Source organism: Eurosta solidaginis, chromosome 3 (assembly GCF_040869045.1).
Source record: "Eurosta solidaginis isolate ZX-2024a chromosome 3, ASM4086904v1, whole genome shotgun sequence".
NCBI lineage: Eukaryota > Metazoa > Arthropoda > Insecta > Diptera > Tephritidae > Eurosta > Eurosta solidaginis.
The window spans coordinates 200,550,607-200,569,184 of NC_090321.1; the positions used below are offsets into that span (position 1 = coordinate 200,550,607).

Below are 18,578 nucleotides of genomic sequence, written 5' to 3' on the forward strand. Positions count from 1 at the left end.
GTTGGTAAGAATAACTAGCAAATATTAGAATGCCAGCTTGTTTAGCCTGTAATATTGGCGAGAAATTGAAAAAAATTAACTTGTTATTCAAAAGTGCTGAAAATAGTAATTTTTAGCTTACAGTGAATCATTTAGCTCCAAAGGGTTAGAACTGTCCCTTAATTGCCTCCGAATCGCTTTCACATATATATTTGCCTCGCGCTCAATCAATACCAATCTAAGTGCAATACTAAACATTATTTTATTAATTTTTATTTATATTTTTGTTGTTCCCTAAAAAGGAAATATATGCTTGGTTACAAAATTTACACACTTGTAAGTAAATTATTTGTTCACTGCCAGTTCGCAATAGAGCATCAGCTGTTTCGAAGTGAACTTTTGTTCGCCCGAAATTGCCGATAGGCGGAAAAAGTTCACCCGAACAAAAGAAGTGAAGGCGAAAACTTTTCCGCGTGAACTTCGCGATAAGGGTGTTTAAGTATTGAAAATTTGAATATTTGTTTTCTTTGGATATTTCATTTTTGTTCTGTAAAGTATTTGAAAAATAAAATTTCTCGACCTTTTGGGGGAAGGGGAAATTTCCCCTATTGGTCTCCGTAGATCCGCGCCTGCTTTGCTGGAAGGGACCATTGTGAATTTATCATTAGCCATCATCCGGTGGCAAAATCCTGAGCCAGATAAATAATTTTGCATTTAAATGCAACAACAACGATTAGAGCCAGATAAATGGTTCAATTTATGAGCCAGATAATTTGTTAATTACTTCTTTTTAGTTTGGCAACGCTGCCTTTGATAAACCTACCTTTTCAAAAATAGATTTCGCTGCTTTGCCTTTCGCCGTATGAGTTAAATGAAGGGTTGGATTTTATATAAGGTGCCATGATTTTCAAACTTTTGTTGATTTGTAGGGGTAGAGGGGTTCCTAAAAATCACAAAATTATCATCCGCAGCTCTAGGAAACTCTTTTGTAAAACACTTAATAATTTGTAGTCTAATATTATTTGGGGTGGTGCGCAGAAGGGTGTACTACGCAGAAGGACATCACCGTGACGGTAGCCACGGCTATACCACACACCCGGACTTGGCATGGCGTAGCGCAGGGTTATTTTTTATAAGCGCGGCCGAAGGCCGCCTATGCAGGAAGGTGTTCTACGCAGAATTACCGTTGGAATCAGCATAAAAATCTCTATAAAGGACGATTTTTTATTTTTTTTTGACAAATGTATGTATTCTGCACTTGTTCCAATTAAATACATTAATTTCAAATTATTCAGAGAATTACAAAACAAAATACATTGATAGTGTATGTTTGTTTGCATTTATGTCGACGTGCCACCACCTTATAATGTTCTACCAAGATAAAAAGATATTGTTGCGGAGCTGGCAACACTATTCACCACCTTCATTTGTTTTCGTTTGTTTAATTGCAACAACGAAAAAAGCGACAATAGTACCGACGTGTTTTCCGCGAATAACTTTTAAACGAGATAAGAAATATAGTTTCTGCTTTCGGATTCTGAATCTTGACGCAAATACGCGTCTTTTGATACCGCTATCGACATGTGCGACCCGAATTTTAAGTGCACGACTTAAGTTTAAATTTTACTAAATTTGGAAATTAAAAAGCTTATATTTCATAAACTAAGACTTTCCTAGAGCTGCGGATAATTTTGTGGTTTTTAGGACCCCATCTACCCTACAAATCAACAAAAGTTTGAAAATCGTGGCACCTTATTCAAAATATTCCCCTAAATGAAAAACAGCGGCGACATCTGCCTATCACATTTCACGTGTGCAAAAATTTCACGACATCTGCTTCTCAAATCTCAATGATCCGGAGCCCCTCCGTGAGAATTGAGCGTGAGCCGGAGCTGTAAAACTCACTGGAAGACGACAATTGACAAATTAATTGCATGCAACCCTGCTGTGTATCGACAGTGGAACGTGTTGTTATCGCTCAATTTGTTTCAATTAGCTCTTCGTGTAATTATTTTTGTTCTGCGGATATATTTACCAGTAGTTGATAATCTTTTATAGAAAAGCTAATAAAATATGCTGAAACCGAAAGCCTTAACTCAAGTGTTGGCGCAAGCAAACACGGGAGGTGTGGAGAACACGCTGTAAGTGAATTGCGAAGACGACATATCAGTGTTTGTGCCAGTCTCAGAGACTGCGATGACTGCAGTTAAACTTTAATGGATTAACTGGGAAGATCACGGAGCTAGTCGACTTCATGAAGCGGCACAAAATCCGCATTGCTGCGATTCAAGAGACTGGTAATAGTCTAGTTGAGGGGTCGACTGCTATTACGCTACCAAAAATATCGAGAGAGTTGTCAAACGACGAGTCTTGACATCAGTATTAATAATCCAAAGGCGGAAAATAAAGATTTTAACGCGTTCAAAAGATGTTAACGAAAATCCGAAAAAAGACCCGCGGGTACCTCCGAACGGGGGTCGGATCCATAGTATTTTTGGGCAGAACACCTTCCTGCGTTGGCGGCCTTCGGTCGCGCTTATAAAAAATAACCCTGGGCTACGCCATGCCAAGTCCGGGTGTATGGTATAACCGTGGTTACCGCCACGGTGATGTACAATTTTTTTTGTGGGTACAAACACAACAACAACCACATGAAAATCGGCAACTTCAACTGCAAATATCTCCGGACAGAGATACAATTTTTCTCTTCCGCCATCGGATTATTGTTCTCGAGATTAATACGCGTTTTTTGACACCTCTCTCGATATTTTTTGTAGCGTATTAGCAGTCGACCCCTCAACTAGACTATTACCCAAGAGACTAAACTTACAGCAAGATCTGCATTGCAGACCTGTTCTGGGTATAATGTCCACAGAAAGGATCGCGAGAGCGGAAATGGAGGCGGCCTCGCGTTTATCATACACCACACTGTGAAATATCATATATTTGATCCCGACATCGACCGCAGGGACAGTGTCTTAGAACGTCAAGGATTATCTGTCCGGTCGGGCGATGCAAATTTAGAAATCATCAACATCTACATCCCTCCTGTCACCTGTTGACCCAGTGGATACCGCCCTGATATCAGCGGCGTACTCACTGGAAACGATGGCATTATCTTAGGCGATTTTAATGCCCATCACGATCTATGGCATTCAAACTTGCGGGTGCACAGTAGGGGTGAGATGTTAGCGGATCAAATAGAAGAAACGACGTTCTGCACTATAAACGGAGACGCCCCCACACGTATGGTAGGAAGCTGTCACAGTTCGCCGGATATTTCAATCGTGAGCGCAGAACTCGTTAAATGCGTCAACTGGCAGCCGGTGGTAACATTGGCATCCGACCACCTGCCTATACTTATTTCGCTTGAGCGTCCCGTCGACTTCATCGTCGCAGAAAAACGCACTTTCATTAACTTTAAAAAAGACAACCGTTTTGCTGCCCTCCCTATCCCAACTGATGCCCGCCAATGGGAGCGTGCTTTATTTATTTATTTATTTATTTATTTATTTGTTAGTCTACAAATTTTACAATCAATCAGACTAAATATGAATTAATGAATGAACATAAATGCGGATTACAGTGTAAAATTAACAAGTATACATAGTGAGCAAAATTATATTATAAAATATGTATATACATATATTATTGAATCAGTTGTCGGGATGGACTGTGATGCCGAGCAACGGAATTGATTATCAGTGCTGTCGGAATGGACGTGATTTCGAGCAGCTGATGTATGTTTAACACACAATAGAAGGGCTGCTATGTGTGGGAGGTTGGAAAGGACGTGATTCCAAGCCACCCGCCCAAAGTAACTATTGATTATTAGTGCTGTCGGAATGGACGTGATTTCGAGCAGCTGATGTATATTTAACACACAATGAGTAGGGCTGCGATGTGTGGGAAGTTGGAAAGGACGTGATTCCAAGCCACCCGCCCAAAGTAACTGGAGCAGGTAACCGATTTAGTTTAACATGTGATTTTGAAACAGTTATGAGTTCAAGGCAGTGAGTATATATTTTTTTATACTGTAAAGTGTGTCGCAAGTATCAATACTATTGCAGTGATTATTGAAATCTTGACACAGACAACGAAGAGGTTCATGCATTTGAAAATTCGATCTACATGTATTTAAATATAGCGGTTGGAAATACCGAGAGGGCCTAAAAGGGACATTAAACATCACCTCGCCAAGCAGAAATGGACTGTTTATCATCCCCCTTAATAGTTTTACCAAACGCCAAGCATCTCCCTACGGCTCTGTAGTGAAGGCAGCTGTAAAAGTTTTAACCGGCTGCAATAGGGCGGTATGTTCCTTGATGGATCCCAGGGCAAATGATTTAAAGCAAAGAGAAAATCTGCTTCTGGACCGATTCCAATTTGTCGCTATGAACCTGATAACGCGGGTTCCAGATAATGGAAGCATATTCCAATATAGGTCTTACTAACGATAAAAAAAAAGAGTTTTAGTGACATAGGGGTCATTGAATTCCTTTGACCACCTTTTTACGAAAGCCAAAGTGCCTCTAGCCCTATTCACACACGATTCGATATGTAATTTGAAGTCCAGTTTAGGGTCCATTATAACGCCAAGATCAGTAAAGTTTGTGACTTGCTTAATGATATAATCGCCTATCATGTACTGATAGGTTTTAAAAGATTTCCTCGTAAAACACATAAACTTGCACTTCGGTAAATTTAGTGACATGACGTTCACGTCACACCACTCAACCAGATTATTCAGATCCAATTGAAGAAGTGCCCTATCTTCAGGTGAGCGAATGGGCATAACCAGTTTGACGTCGTTCAAAACATTTGGGAGGTCATTAATGAAGAGCAGAAACAACACTGGACCAAGGTGACTGCCCTGTGGAACTCCAGAAGATACATTGATGAATTCAGACAAACAATTGTTAAACACAACGGTTTGCTTTCTACCTACCAAGTACGAAGAGACCCAAGAGAGAAGCCGTGATGGAAAACCCAATCGATCGAGTTTCCGCAAGGTCATTGAATCCACCTCGGCTCGTTTCATTCCCGCCGGTAGAATTCCTGAAATTCGGCCCCACTTCCCGGCAGAGGTCGCAAGTTTAGCGAGAGAACGTGACCTTATAAGACAGCTCGATCCCGCGACCCACCCCAGCGGGTTAGGGGGTCAGAATATACCTGCGGTAGGTATGCCTGTCGTAAGAGGCGACTAAAATACCAGATTCAAGGGGCTGTGTAGCGCAACCCTGCAGGTTGCCAGCGCAATATATAGCTTCTCCAATTCCAATTGTCAATCTCACCTATCCGCGGCGAATCCTGTTTCACTAGCAGACGAAGCTCTGGCGACCCTAAGCTCCTTATGGAACTTGGGGTTGGAGAGGGAGGGGATGGCCTGAGGGTTTAATGTGGCCACATAAATCGTTTCCGAGATGGTCGGGCCAGCACCTTAATGGTGCTGTGGTACCGGAGCGTACCGGATCTGTATCCGGCAAAGGACCATCACATCGATAACACTCCCCAAAGCCTTCGGGGAGCAAATTTATCGCTACAACAACAACATCCCGGCGACCCCCAAATAAGGCATATAAACCAGCGCATCAGATTGCTTGTGGATGAACACAAGCGGGCGAAATGGGAGGAGCACCTAAGAGGTTGTAACCTCTCTGCCGGTGTAGGTAAACTTTGGTCCACTGTAAAGTCCCTATCGAATCCGTCTAGGCACAATGACAAAGTTTCCATCGCCTTTGGCGACAAAGTGCTGTCGGATGCGAAAAAATGCGCGATAATACATAATGCATTCTACGGTCGACAAAAATAGACGGAGGGCCAACAGACGCGCACGTAAACATAAGTTCAGCGCGTCACCAATTACCGAAAATGACTCCTTAAGCCCCTAGGCGGTGCTGGTTCATCAATCAGATGTCTGTTGGGATGCCCAGGTTTCTGGGTATTCAACAGGAACTGTTTGGTCAGCATCTCATTTCTCTCCCTGATGGGGAGTATTCTCGCCTCATTATGCAGATGGTGTTCTGGGGACATAAGAAGACAACCCGTGGCGATTCTGAGAGCAGTATATTGGCAGGCCTGTAGTTTCTTCCAGTGGGTGATTTTTAGGCTTGGCGACCATATGGGTGACGCGTAGCACGACTGGCTAATTGCTTTATATGTAGTCATGAGCGTTTCTTTATCTTTTCCCCAAGTACTGCCAGCGAGGGATTTGAGGATTTTGTTACGGCTCTGAATTCTCGGAACAATTGCCGCTGCGTGCTCACCAAAATGTAGACCCTGATCAAACGTCACACCCAAGATTTTGGGGTGTAGGACAGTCGGTAGCGTAGTGCCATCGACGTGGATGTTCAAAATGGTCGACATTTGAGGCGTGCATGTTGTAAATAAGGTCGCGGAAGATTTAGTCTGTGATAATGCCAGGTTTCGCGAGGCGAAAAAACTGGAGAGATCAGGGAGGTAGCCGTTTATTTTATTGCATAGCGCATTGATCTTTGGGCCTGGGCCTGTGGCCATTATTGTGCAGTCATCGGCGTAGGAAACGATTGTGACTCCTTCCGGTGGTGAAGGTAGCTTAGATATGTAGAAATTAAACAAAAGTGGGGATAGGACACCACCCTGTGGCACCCCTTGTTTAATTCTCCTTGGTTTTGATGCTTCGTTTCTAAATTGCACCGATGCCTGCCGACCACCCAGATAATTTGCGGTCCACCTTTTAAGACATGGGGGAAGAGTAGACCCTTCCAGGTCCTGCAGTAACGAGCCATGGTTGACCGTATCGAAAGCTTTTGATAGGTCTAGCGCTACGAGTACTGTTCTATGGTGGGGGTATTGATTTAAACCGCAATTTATCTGGGTGCTAATGGCATTTAGCGCGGTGGTAGTGCTATGGAGTTTTCTGAAGCCATGCTGATGAGGGGCTAGCTGCAAATTTGCTTGGAAATAAGGGAGCAAAATGGCTTCAAGCGTCTTTGCCACTGGCGATAGGAGAGATATCGGACGATACCACTCGCCTATGTTAGCTGGTTTCCCAGGCTTTAGTAGCGGGACCACCTTGGCCATTTTCCATTTCTCAGGTATGACAAAGGTGGAAAGAGACAGATTGAAGACATGCGCTAAATATTTGAAACCCTCTTTCCCTAGGCTTTTAAGCATCGGCATGGCTATGCCGTCTGGGCTCTCTGCTTTGGATGGTTTAGCACGACCAATGGCGTCCTCAACCTCTTTAGCGGTGATTGTGATTGGTGACGCGCTGAATTTGTGTTTATGTGCGTGTCTATTGGATAAAGTATGGGCAGGTGGTCGGATGCCAATGTTACCATCGGCTGCCAGTTGACGCAGTTTACGAGTTCTGCGCTCACGATTGAGATATCTGGCGAGCTGTGACAGCTTCCTACCATACGTGTGGGGGCGTTGTTGTTGTTGTTGTTGTAGCGATTAGGTTACTCCCCGAAGGCTTTGAGGAGTGTTATCGATGTGATGGTCCTTTGTCGGATACAGATCCGATACGATCCGGTAACACAGCACCATTAAGGTGCTGGCCCGACCATCTCGGGAACGATTTATATGGCCACATTAAACCTTCAGGCCATCCCTCCCTCCCCACCCCCAAGTTCCATGAGGAGCTTGGGGTCGCCAGAGCCTCGTCTGTTAGTGAAACGGGATTCGCCGCTCGAAGGTGAGGTTGACAATTTGGTTGGAGAAGCTATATATTGCGCTACACAACCCCTTGAATCCCCGTGTGGGGGCGTCTCCGTTTATTGTGCAGAACGTCGTTTCTTCTATTTGATCCCCCAACATCTCACCCCTACTGTCCGCCCGCAAGTTTAAATGCCATAGATCATGATAGCCATTGAAATCACCTAAGATAATGCGATTGTTGCCAGTGAGTAAGGCCCTGATATTAGGGCGGTATCCACTGGGGCAACAGGTGGCAGGAGCGATGTAGATGTTGATGATTTCTAGGTTTGCATCGCCTGACCGGACAGATAGGCCTTGACGTTCTAAGACATTGTCCCTGCGGTCGATGCCAGGATCAAATATATAATATTGCACAGAGTGGTGTATGATAAACGCGAGACCGCCTCCATTTTCGCTCTCGCGGTCTTTCCTGTGGACGTTATACCCAGAGCAGGTCTGCAATGCAGATCTTGCTGTGAGTTTAATCTCTTGAATCGCAGCAATGCGCATGTTGTGCCGCTTCATGAAATCGACTATCTCCGTAATGTTGTTGTTGTTGTAGCGATTAGGTTACTCCCAGAAGGCTTTGGGGAGTATTATCGATGAGATGGTCCTTTGTCGGATACAGATCCGATACGCTCCGGTAACACAGCACCATTAAGGTGCTGGCCCGACCATCTCGGGAACGATTTATATGGCCACATTGAACATTCAGGCCATCCCTCCCTCCCCACCCCCAAGTTCCATGAGGAGCTTGGGGTCGGCAGAGCTTCGTCTGTTAGTGAAACGGGATTCGCCGCTCGGAGGTGAGGTTGACAATTGGGTTGGAGAAGCTATATATTGCGCTACACAACCCCTTAAATCCCAGTTAGTCCATTACAGTTTAACTGCAGGATTCTGAAGTGCATAAGGGGAGACATCGCCACCCTGGGGGTAAGTGACGGGTGACTACGCCTGGGTTGTGGAAGGTCAGGACGCAATTGCTGTTGTGGCCCTGGGACTGGGCGTCCTTGGGCAAGCGTCCTTGGGTACCCGGATGATTTGGGTTTGCGATCTGGCAACATGGCGCGATGAAACCCGTCGGGAGGTTGCCGTCGCGGAGACCAGAACATCTGGGAAAGTGGCACCACCCAAGGCAGGAGCTGCATTGGGCGGATGTCGCAAACCTATATATTCTGTACTGGCAGACGGTGCAAACGGAGGTAGGGACTAAGAGTCTGTTTCCCTGACCTGCACGATTGCTGCCGGAAAAGAGGGGGGAGAAGACGGGGCAGGGGCTGATGCTCAGCATTGCTACCAATTCTACTACGAAGGTAGTAGTTATGAATGGTATCAGCTGTTTGAGTTCTTGGCGCCGTGGGGCGCGAGCAGCAGCGGGTACTTGTTGGGGCTTGCTGAGCTAAGGCGTAGACTAAGGGACGCCCTTGGGCGTGAACAGCAAGGAGCCACAAAAGATTTAATTAATTAATTAAAGATTCAACTTCGTTCTGGATACTGTAACAGGTTAAACTCTTACATATCCAGAATCAACCCCGACATACAAAATGTATGCCCAGCTTGCAATGTGTCCCCACATGACACCAACCATCTCTTTAATTGTAATGTGGAACCAACGCCTCTAACACCCCTTTCATTATGGTTAACCCCTGTCGAAATAGCAAGTTTCCTTGGACTCCCGTTAGAGGATATTGATGACAATTTGTGATCGGTCGCGGCTATTAAGTGGGGCGAAACAATGCTACAACAACAACAACAACAACTGCGATGAGAAATTCTGTGCGCCTGTTCGTCTGTTGGTGTTAAAAACATAAAAAAACATACTCGAAAAAGGACTACTACTAACTTAACTCGAGTAGAGCAGACCAACAGGCGCCCAGAAAAAAACCTGCTGCACAAAAGGCCAGTTGAGGGGTGATACGACGGCCTGCTGGTATGTTTGTGCCAGAATCAGACTGCGATGAGAAACTCTGTCCGCATGTTGGTATGTTGCTGTTTCAACGCCAAAAAAACATTAGCAGGCTTTTTTGGTGGCCTCCGAAATAGTGATTTTAAATAATTAACAGATCAACAGACGACCAGAAAAAAAACTGCCGCAAAAAAGGCCAATTGAGCCGGTGCTAAGATAACCAACTGCTCATGACTCAACACCATTACCCAATCCCTGAGCCTCCTGAGGCACAACCACAGGACTTCAGCGAATTTCTGCAATGCCATAGTAATTTTCCTAGACGAAAGAAAACTTTTGGGCATCTAGAGGTATTTGACTATACATTTTGTGAGCTGGCTGTCAACTAAAGTAAAAGGAAACAACGGTTTCACGTAGAGATAAAATATTCTTGCCGGTACTCCCTAAGTAATCAGATTACAAGGACCTTGGAATATAGCGATACTGTAACAATCCTCTCAAGCTGTGAAGAATGTTTCAAAATTCAATATGCTTTCAGTTTGCTTAGCCAAGAAGGCGCCTTGCTCGCTTACGCTGGTTATGGAGATAAGGATGCACGGGTAACAGCGGCAATTGCGAGCAGTATTTGGGCGGCTTATGAAAAACATGGGCGTAATGCATTCCGTGAAGATCGTCTTACATTTGTGCTATTAGATTGTGAATGCGGACATGTGGCTATTACACAGGTAACTACTACCAATTTATGTTACAGGTGCAAAATTTCATACGCTTATGTCATTTTTGCAGGTTGCCAGCATATTGCTTTGTTTGTATGCTAAGGAGACTGTTGGTTTAGGTTTACTGAAACAAAAAGCTTTGGCATTAGCTAACTACCTCGAAGGTCCACTAAAACAAATTGCAGCTTCATAGAAGTGACCACATACTTATGCATAAAACGTAATGTATGATATTGCAATAAAGAGCCAAAATACATGTTAAGGAAATAAATAATATATTTAAGTATTAAAGTAACTAAAACGTTTTAAATGCATGTATGTTTCTTTTATACGTAAATTGATTTGCAATGAAATTTTAACGTGTATTTCATATGAACTGGTTGCTGAACATATTAGGTCAATAGATAATTTATGAAGTTTTGAAAATTGCTGTAGTCGTATTTTAAAGGCTACTGTATTTATTATAATAAAAGTTAGTTGACAAACTTTATAGATTTGTAATTCGAATGTTCTTTGTTTAGGTTAATAGGAATTATATACGATTTATTCAATAGAGTAAAGTTTTAGTGTACGATCCATGCTTGTCGAAGCAAGATATTGTGCATGTCTGCCAAATCGTACGCCCGTAGCTAGCGCTGTATGATCATTGAATACCTTCAAATCTTGCCATTGTTTGCAAAGATGGATCCTGGAATAAGTGGAAAGGAATAATTATATATATATAATAATAAATTTATAGATCAGAGCAGCTTATAAAAAACCAAGAATAAATTAGAGGATTTTTTATTTATTTATAAAAAATAAAACTAGTCGACGGATGAGTGAAAACCCGCTGGATGATGAAATTGTATTTGTTATTCCAACCCCATAACAACTCCGAAAATCTATAACGCATTGTACAAGTTTTTTTTTAATAAGTTGTGGTTGTCAGGATACCAGTCTATTTATTAGCTACGTGCCGTAAGTTATAAATATTTGACCATAACCCAAATATGAAGAAATCGAAAAAGAAAATTTACAAAAAATACGAAGGTACACAACTTGTAAAATTAAATTTCAATTAAGACCAAGTATAAGTATTTTTTTTATAGATTTTTTTACTGCTGAGGACTTGCGTGATCCCGAACCTTTTCCCCCGATTAACCTTACTATTAACGATTTTGATGCGGTAAGTTTTATAAACACACTACCCTTCACCCACAAAGAAAATAAAGATATGACCCGGAAATAGTCCCATAAGCATCTCTGGAAAGTTTTGAAATATTCCCGAACCCATCCTGAAACGATACAAAATGATAGATTCCATCCTTAAAAACCCCCAAATGGCTGGGAAAGAGCACTCACGTTTCCAGGCGTGTCGAACTCCGTCCGCTTTTGCCAACAAAATAGAGACAATGCTTCCTTCCAGACTTGATGTTGTAGCAGTGCTTCTCCCATCCAATGGGTGTGACCACTCACAAATTGTCATCAATATGCTCTAACGGGAGCTCAAGGAAACTTGCAGTTTAAACAGGGGTGGACCAGAGAGAGGAGTGTTAGAGGCGTTGATTCCACATTACAATTGTAAAAATGGTTGGTGTCATATGGGGACACATTGCAAGCAGGACATGTTGATTCTAGATGGGTAAAAGATTACCCTGTTACAGTATCCAGATCGAAGTTGAGCTAGTGTGACGCGTGTCTGCCTAGAGAGATTGCTTTCCTCTTCTATGAGTTCAGGGTATTTAACATTAAGAACCCGGTTCGACGGGCAATTTCTGACATAGAGGTCCGACGCCTAGTTGTGAATATCACTGGGGACCATTTTGTGTTCTATATATGGCTGATTTCTCAGGTGCCGTATTTCCTCATAATGCTTGCGGAGATGACTTCTTACTGATTTTTTACTTTTCTAGGTATTCAACAGAAACTGCTTTTTCATCACTTCATTTCTCTCTCTAATGAGGAGTACCCTCGCCACACTTTGTAGATGGTGTTCTGGGGACATAAGAAGACAGCCCGTAGCAGTTCCGAGAGTGGTGTTTTGATAGGCCTTTATTTTCTTCCAGTGAGTAACCTTTAGAATCAGCGACCATATCGGAAAGCGTAGCATACAAGCGGCTGGCCAATTGCTTTGTAATTTGCTTTTGTTGTAGCGATAAAAACACTCCCCGAAAGTTTTGAGGTGTTATGGATATTGATGATCCTTTGATGGATATAGATCCGGTACGTTCTGGTAACAAGCACATTAAAGTACAAGCGCGACAACTCGAGAACGATTTAATGTGACCTTCTAGGCCATTGGTGGCGCGCTTGGTTTATGCTTGTGTGCAAGTCTGTTGGCGTGCCGTCTAGATTTGTCAACCGTTGAATGGACTAGACAAATACTAAATGTAACCCCTTTTAAATCCTTCCATACAGTTGGATACCTGTGTGCGAAATCGCAAGCACAACGACAAACGAATAAACATCCCCACATTCAAACATCTACATATTCAAATCTTATTTATAATATTACAAGGATAAACAACTAACATACTGCTTTGTATTTTTTAGAGCGGAGGCGTGGTGAACCCACGAGCGCTTTGTCTAGTGACCACAATCGATCCAAGTTATGTAAACGACGCAAGGACACAACATTTGTCAAGAAAATTTCGTATGAAATCGTGAGTGAAGACAATGCAAAAAAAAGACAATTGAAATTTTTAATCATTAATCGTACCTTTCAACTTCCACTGCAGCGACATTTTACTTCTGCGTGAAATAACGCGTAAGAAGTTCATGATCTCCTATACACAGCAAATGTATTTAAGTAAAGAGCATGAAAAAAAATTACAGGATTATGAGTATCAAAAAATACTCATTTTCTATGAAGTAAGCAATAATAAGATTAAAAACTAAAAAATTAAAAATAAAATTTTAGTATACAGAAAAATCTCTGCAAACAGTGGAGGTCAACGCATTCAAGGATATGAAAGCATCTGTTGAAAAATGGGAAGAGTTGTGCAAAAGCACATTAGCGGATGAACTTAAAAGTGTGATTGAAGATCATCGGCGCGCCTTGCTTGAAGCGCATGATGTTTATCAACGTTTTTTATATTTGCTTAAATTGATTGTAAAAATTCAGTTAGTATTTATGCGTGAAATTTTAATAAACATACTTTTAGGGTTATTTTGATGAAGTTGACGAAGAGGGCATATGTGTTGAAGGTGGCAGATTAATACTACCAAGCAAAATTGCAGACCTACCGCCACAATATGCAAGTGATGTGGGCATGAAACAAATCGAAATAGTTAAAGACTACATGACGGCAGTTGTACGGCCATATTTAGCGAAGAGAAATCATTTGAACCCCGATGTTTGGTTGAAGGTTTGTAATAATACCATATTACTGACTGATTGATATGCTTTTTTGCAGGGTTTTGAGTTGACAAGAACTAAAATATCTAATTATTACAAACGCTATACAAATTTAGCGCTATTGAATCATATTGTAACAATACTATTTGAAAAATTCGTAAGTATTCAAAACTTTGTAAAATGCTCTAAATACTATAAATATTTTTGCAGCAAAAGACGCAGGCACGCTGTAAAATTCCACCATTATTAGAAAATCCCAAATTTATGAAAGGACGTTTAGCAGCTTTAAAGTTACGCACTCAACAAGCATTAATGCAATATGAGGGCAAGCAGAAAGAAGAGTAAGCAAATTATGCTGCAACATTTCTTGCGCCTTTGTGTGGGTCTGAATGGCTTGACTTGAAGATAAAGGCCGCGAAAAAAGACCTCTAATTACGATTTATAACAAATGAAAACTTGTTCCAAAAATTGTTAAAACCGGAGATTGACATCTTTATTCCTTTTTGAGTTACGAGCAGTTAAAGCATCATGCGAAAGTTAGCGCACAAGGCCCACTATATCTGCTCGCCGTGTGAAATCAATGGAAATCGAGTTAGGGGCCTTTTCTAGCGAAGTGTCAGATATGTTTCAGCCCAAGTTAAAATCATTTTTCACTATTCTCGACTCTTTGACAGATTTATCGCATTTTTTCAGTAAATTATCCTTGAAATTAAATGCAATCACCCCAATCATACTAAAGAGCTTAAAGTGTTCTGTCGCACAAACGTATATAATGGAAGCTGAACATAAAAATCATCAAACAGATACAGATGAGTTGGAAGCAAATGAACGACGTAGCATTAAATCTTTTCGTTCACGCAGTGAATCAGTTTTGAGCTCTTGCAGAAAGGAGCCTGAGAGTACATTGGCGAAAGTCGAACAAATACAAGGACATTTGTTGGTTTGTACATTTCTTCATTTGTGAAATATTTGCAAAGTTAATTAAATATTATTTGCTATTATGTAGTGGCTACTTAATGAACTAGATGATATGCCGCCAGATCTTTGCAAGGTAGTAGAGAAACGTGTACGTAGACGTATTGCATTAGCAAAGGAGAAATCACGTCGTGCTTTAGTTGAGCAAACACGTTTACAAAATTGGATTGCACACTTTAGAAAACATGAATTGCAACGACAAAAAGATACAACGATTTGTGTGCGTAGAAAGACCGTATTTGATAAATGAATGAAATAAGAAACAATAAAAAATTGTTTGCAACTCTATAGATGCATTCTCAGCCCATATTTTTTTAAGCTAAACTACGTTGGACAATTTTTTTTTTTTTCAACTGTTTAAGGAATATAAGTGGAAAAATGTCGCTCTGGCAACCCCTTAAACCTGCGGTCCAATGCTTTCGTTAGAAGAATACCGCCCTCAAAAATCTTATTGACCTCTGTATTACAATAATTTGTATTTACCTCACATCCGTCCCTGCGATGGCTAAATATGTACCACTCTGATCAAAGCATAAATCCCGTACTTCATATCCATCTTCCAATTGTATTGTTTTAAAATTTTTCAATTTGCGCAAATCCCACAATTTCACACAGGCATCATCTGCAGCCGTAGCTAAATAATAACCGTTCTCCGAAAAACTTATAGCTGATATAGGGCCAGTATGTCCAGGGAAATTTGCCACATTACTTTGTTCTTTCAAATCCCAAATTTTAACTTGTGAATCGTCAGTACCGGTGCCGAAAATCAAACCATCAGGATGAAATTGTGCAGTTGTTAAACCAACTTCGGCTGTGTCAATTACCTATACAAAGTAAGAAAATAAATAATAGAACAATTATATTGAAACGATACTTATAAATCACTTACTTTTGTCAATAAACGCCCAGTACGTATATCTGAAAAAGCCCAGTGTTTGTCCGATGATGTCGAGAGTATATAATCGCCAGTAGGATGTAATGATAAACCCGTAACAGGTCCATCATGACAACGTAACTTAACCTGCGTCTGTGATGTTGGCACGTGCCAAATGCGTATAGACATGTCAGGTGAACCTGTTATTACAGTATCCTCATCGGGATGATATATGACTTTGGTAATTTTTTTGGTATGCCCCTTAAGTATAGCCACAACTTGTTCCGTATCCTTATTGAATACTGTGGCATTTTTATCATTACCACCCGTTAATATTTTGCTATTATCAGCGCTATTAATATCTAATGCCAAAATTCCCGGTATAGATGCGGAATGTAAGCCAGGATGCGATGCCACCGTTATAAAAGTTCTTATTTGATCCTGTGTACACAAATCTTCTGGTACAGTACGTCCACGTTTTTTACGCTCTTGTGTCAACACAGTTGCTTTATCTTGCAGTTTTTGGATCACTTCACCACTCATGCCTGCTAGCTCGATAGGATGCGTTGCGCTGCCGGCAGCTTCTGCAGCAATAGCTGGTTGTGGTATTGATGTTGGAGCTGTAGAAGCACCAATACCAGCTTGTGGTTTGAGAGTAGCCAAAGCTTCACGTGCAGCAGCCACTTCCTTATTTAAACGTGATATAACACGGCATGCTGCGTCGTGTTGATACAAAGCGTGCGAGAGTTCTTGCCGTGCTGTTTGTAGTTGTTGTCGTTGTGTGAACGAGTGCAACATTAATGCATCCCATTCATCTTGCAATGTTTTTAATGTGGCTGGTATACTGGTGGCACTAGGCGGCTTAGGTTTTACAATTGGTGGTGTTTTTATTTCAATCAGCTCCTCGACCTTTAGCTCTTTGCCATTGATTGGGTCGCAACCATTCTCGAGTATATATTTCTCAATGATACGCTTCTCAAATATGGCACCAGAGTGTGGCGATATAACTGGTGTATCTGGCACTTCATTTGTAACTGAAAAAAGTCCAAACTTATTAAAAATCGAAAGAAATAAAGGAACAAGTGCAGAATACATACATTTGTCAAAAAAAAAAAAATCGACTTTATAGATTTTTATGCTGATTCCAACGGTATATTTCTTTTTTGGTGCAAATGAAAGGTTTGGGGCTAATTCCATGTCAAAAGGCGAAATTATGAATTTTTCAAATCAAAATATCTCCGAAACTAGTGGATGGATTTTAAAAATTAAAAAATCGAAAATAACTTATAAAAATACCTTTCATCTGATGTATATATATTTTTAACTTTTCTAGTCTTTATTTACCAAACATTTTAAAAGCTCTTTTTTGCATTCGTGAACAAGCTGATATTTACCTTATAACTCTTATGTTTATTGTTATGTTAGCCGATCCAACACCGGCTGCGCCATGCACAGTAATTCTGCGTAGAACACATTTCAGCATAGGCGGCCTTCGGCCGCGCTTATAAAAAATAACCCTGGGCTACGCCATGCCAAGACCGGGTGTGTGGTATAACGGTCGCTGTCCTTCTGCGTAGTACACCCTTCTGCGTGGCGGTAGACACACGGTTATACCATACACCCGGACTTGGCATGGCGTAGCCCAGGATTATTTTTTATAAGCGCGGCCGAAGGCCACCAACGCAGAAAGGTGTTCTGCGCAAAAATACTATGGATCCCACCCCCGGTTTCGGAGGTACCCGCGGGTCTTTTTTCGGTGTTTCGTTAATATCTTTTGACCGAGTTATAATTTTTATTTTCCACCTTAGGATTATTAATACGGATGTCAAGACGCGTCGTGTGACACCTCTCGATATTTTTGGTAGCGTATTAGCAGTAGACTCCTCAACTAGACTATTACCTTTTTGGTAGCGTATTAGCAGTCGACCTATGTAACTAGACTATTACCAAAAAAAAATTATACGGTTGAACTCACCATAAACACCACTTTTCTTAATTTGACAAATGTATGTATTCTGCACTTAAGCCGAAATAAAATGAAAATAAATCACATTAGCCGCAAACATCTCCAACACCACCGGCCATAACCTAAAAATTTGAAGGCGACTAAATTGAAATTGTACACGTACTTGCACAGATCAAAGACATTTTTGTAATATTTTTAAAGACTTTCCAGCAAACGGACTGTATTAATATTAGCAAACGAGAATATTTATTTGAACCGTACTGAAATTTTTCTGACGAAATATATATATACAATATATATACGACACAACGCTTGCTTAGTTTTTACATAAATTTTCAAAGTTAAAATAACGCAAAGTAAAACTCAACAGTATACGCACAATATTGATTGTTATGTTTTACATAAGTTTAGAAAGTTAAAATAAAACAACGTTAAAATAAAGCATGCACATTATACGACGCGACATGTACCGACACCAGCACGGCACGTTCCGACAAAATATTCTTTACATGTATTCTTATACGCCAATTACACGGCTCAAGTATCCTTGTGCCAATTACCAATTTGCACAAGGATTTGACCGGTGTGTTCACTTGTTGCGCTATTTGCGCAGAGAACTGCGCTAAAATCAAAACGATTTTGATATTTACGCATGTCTGCAAATGTTGCACATGCTTTTTTCTTCGTGTGTGGTGAATCTTACACAGTTTACCTGTGGTTCCTGATAATATAACAGTAATTATTGCTTAAAAATGTTAATATCGAAGGCGTAAGGACCATCTCTAGCTTGTAACAGGAATTCACAAAAAATTTAATAATACAAAATAATTTTTTATACAATTAGAACACATGTTTCATTTGTTGCGCTAGTTGAAAAATTAATATTGCGCAGTGCTGCAATGAGTTGAGCTGGTCTTGCAATTAAAATATATATTTTATAAGTACAATGGAAAATAAACGCTTCTGGTGTGAGTTTTTCGACTTATACCGTGAATTACCAGCACTGTGGAAAATAAATAGTGATTTTTTATACAATTAAAACTCATGTTTCATTTGTTGCGCTACTTTAAAAATGAATATTGCGCAGTGTTTTTGAGCCGTGTATGTCAAAATTTTCATTTGCACAAATTTCGTCGTTTCAG

The 18,578-nt window shown here is 41.0% G+C and overlaps 3 protein-coding genes across 5 annotated transcripts; 2 read left to right on the forward strand and 1 right to left on the reverse strand.

The window, feature by feature from the left end:
* Positions 1-1,940: 1,940 nt before the first annotated feature.
* Positions 1,941-10,591, forward strand: Lamtor2 (Late endosomal/lysosomal adaptor, MAPK and MTOR activator 2). Its single transcript, XM_067774668.1, has 3 exons — positions 1,941-2,120; positions 10,104-10,290; positions 10,352-10,591. Exons 1-3 carry the CDS (start codon positions 2,053-2,055, stop codon positions 10,472-10,474), a joined length of 378 nt encoding a protein of 125 aa, XP_067630769.1. The 5' UTR covers positions 1,941-2,052; the 3' UTR covers positions 10,475-10,591.
* On the reverse strand, positions 10,538-17,793 carry Prp19 (pre-mRNA processing factor 19). Of its 3 annotated transcripts, none has more exons than XM_067774665.1 (4): positions 17,600-17,793; positions 15,486-16,504; positions 15,080-15,420; positions 10,538-10,969 (listed from the first exon to the last, which is right to left on the reverse strand). In XM_067774665.1, exons 1-4 carry the CDS (start codon positions 17,616-17,618, stop codon positions 10,825-10,827), a joined length of 1,524 nt encoding a protein of 507 aa, XP_067630766.1. In that variant the 5' UTR covers positions 17,619-17,793; the 3' UTR covers positions 10,538-10,824. The 3 variants fall into 3 exon arrangements, with proteins under 3 accessions (XP_067630766.1, XP_067630767.1, XP_067630765.1); XM_067774666.1 differs by lacking the exon at positions 17,600-17,793 and adding an exon at positions 17,446-17,593; XM_067774664.1 differs by lacking the exon at positions 17,600-17,793 and adding an exon at positions 16,568-16,682.
* Positions 11,274-14,846, forward strand: LOC137243578 (uncharacterized). Its single transcript, XM_067771404.1, has 10 exons — positions 11,274-11,313; positions 11,373-11,449; positions 12,817-12,926; positions 13,002-13,134; positions 13,184-13,375; positions 13,428-13,631; positions 13,680-13,778; positions 13,832-13,962; positions 14,315-14,561; positions 14,628-14,846. Exons 1-10 carry the CDS (start codon positions 11,274-11,276, stop codon positions 14,844-14,846), a joined length of 1,452 nt encoding a protein of 483 aa, XP_067627505.1.
* Positions 17,794-18,578: the final 785 nt, after the last annotated feature.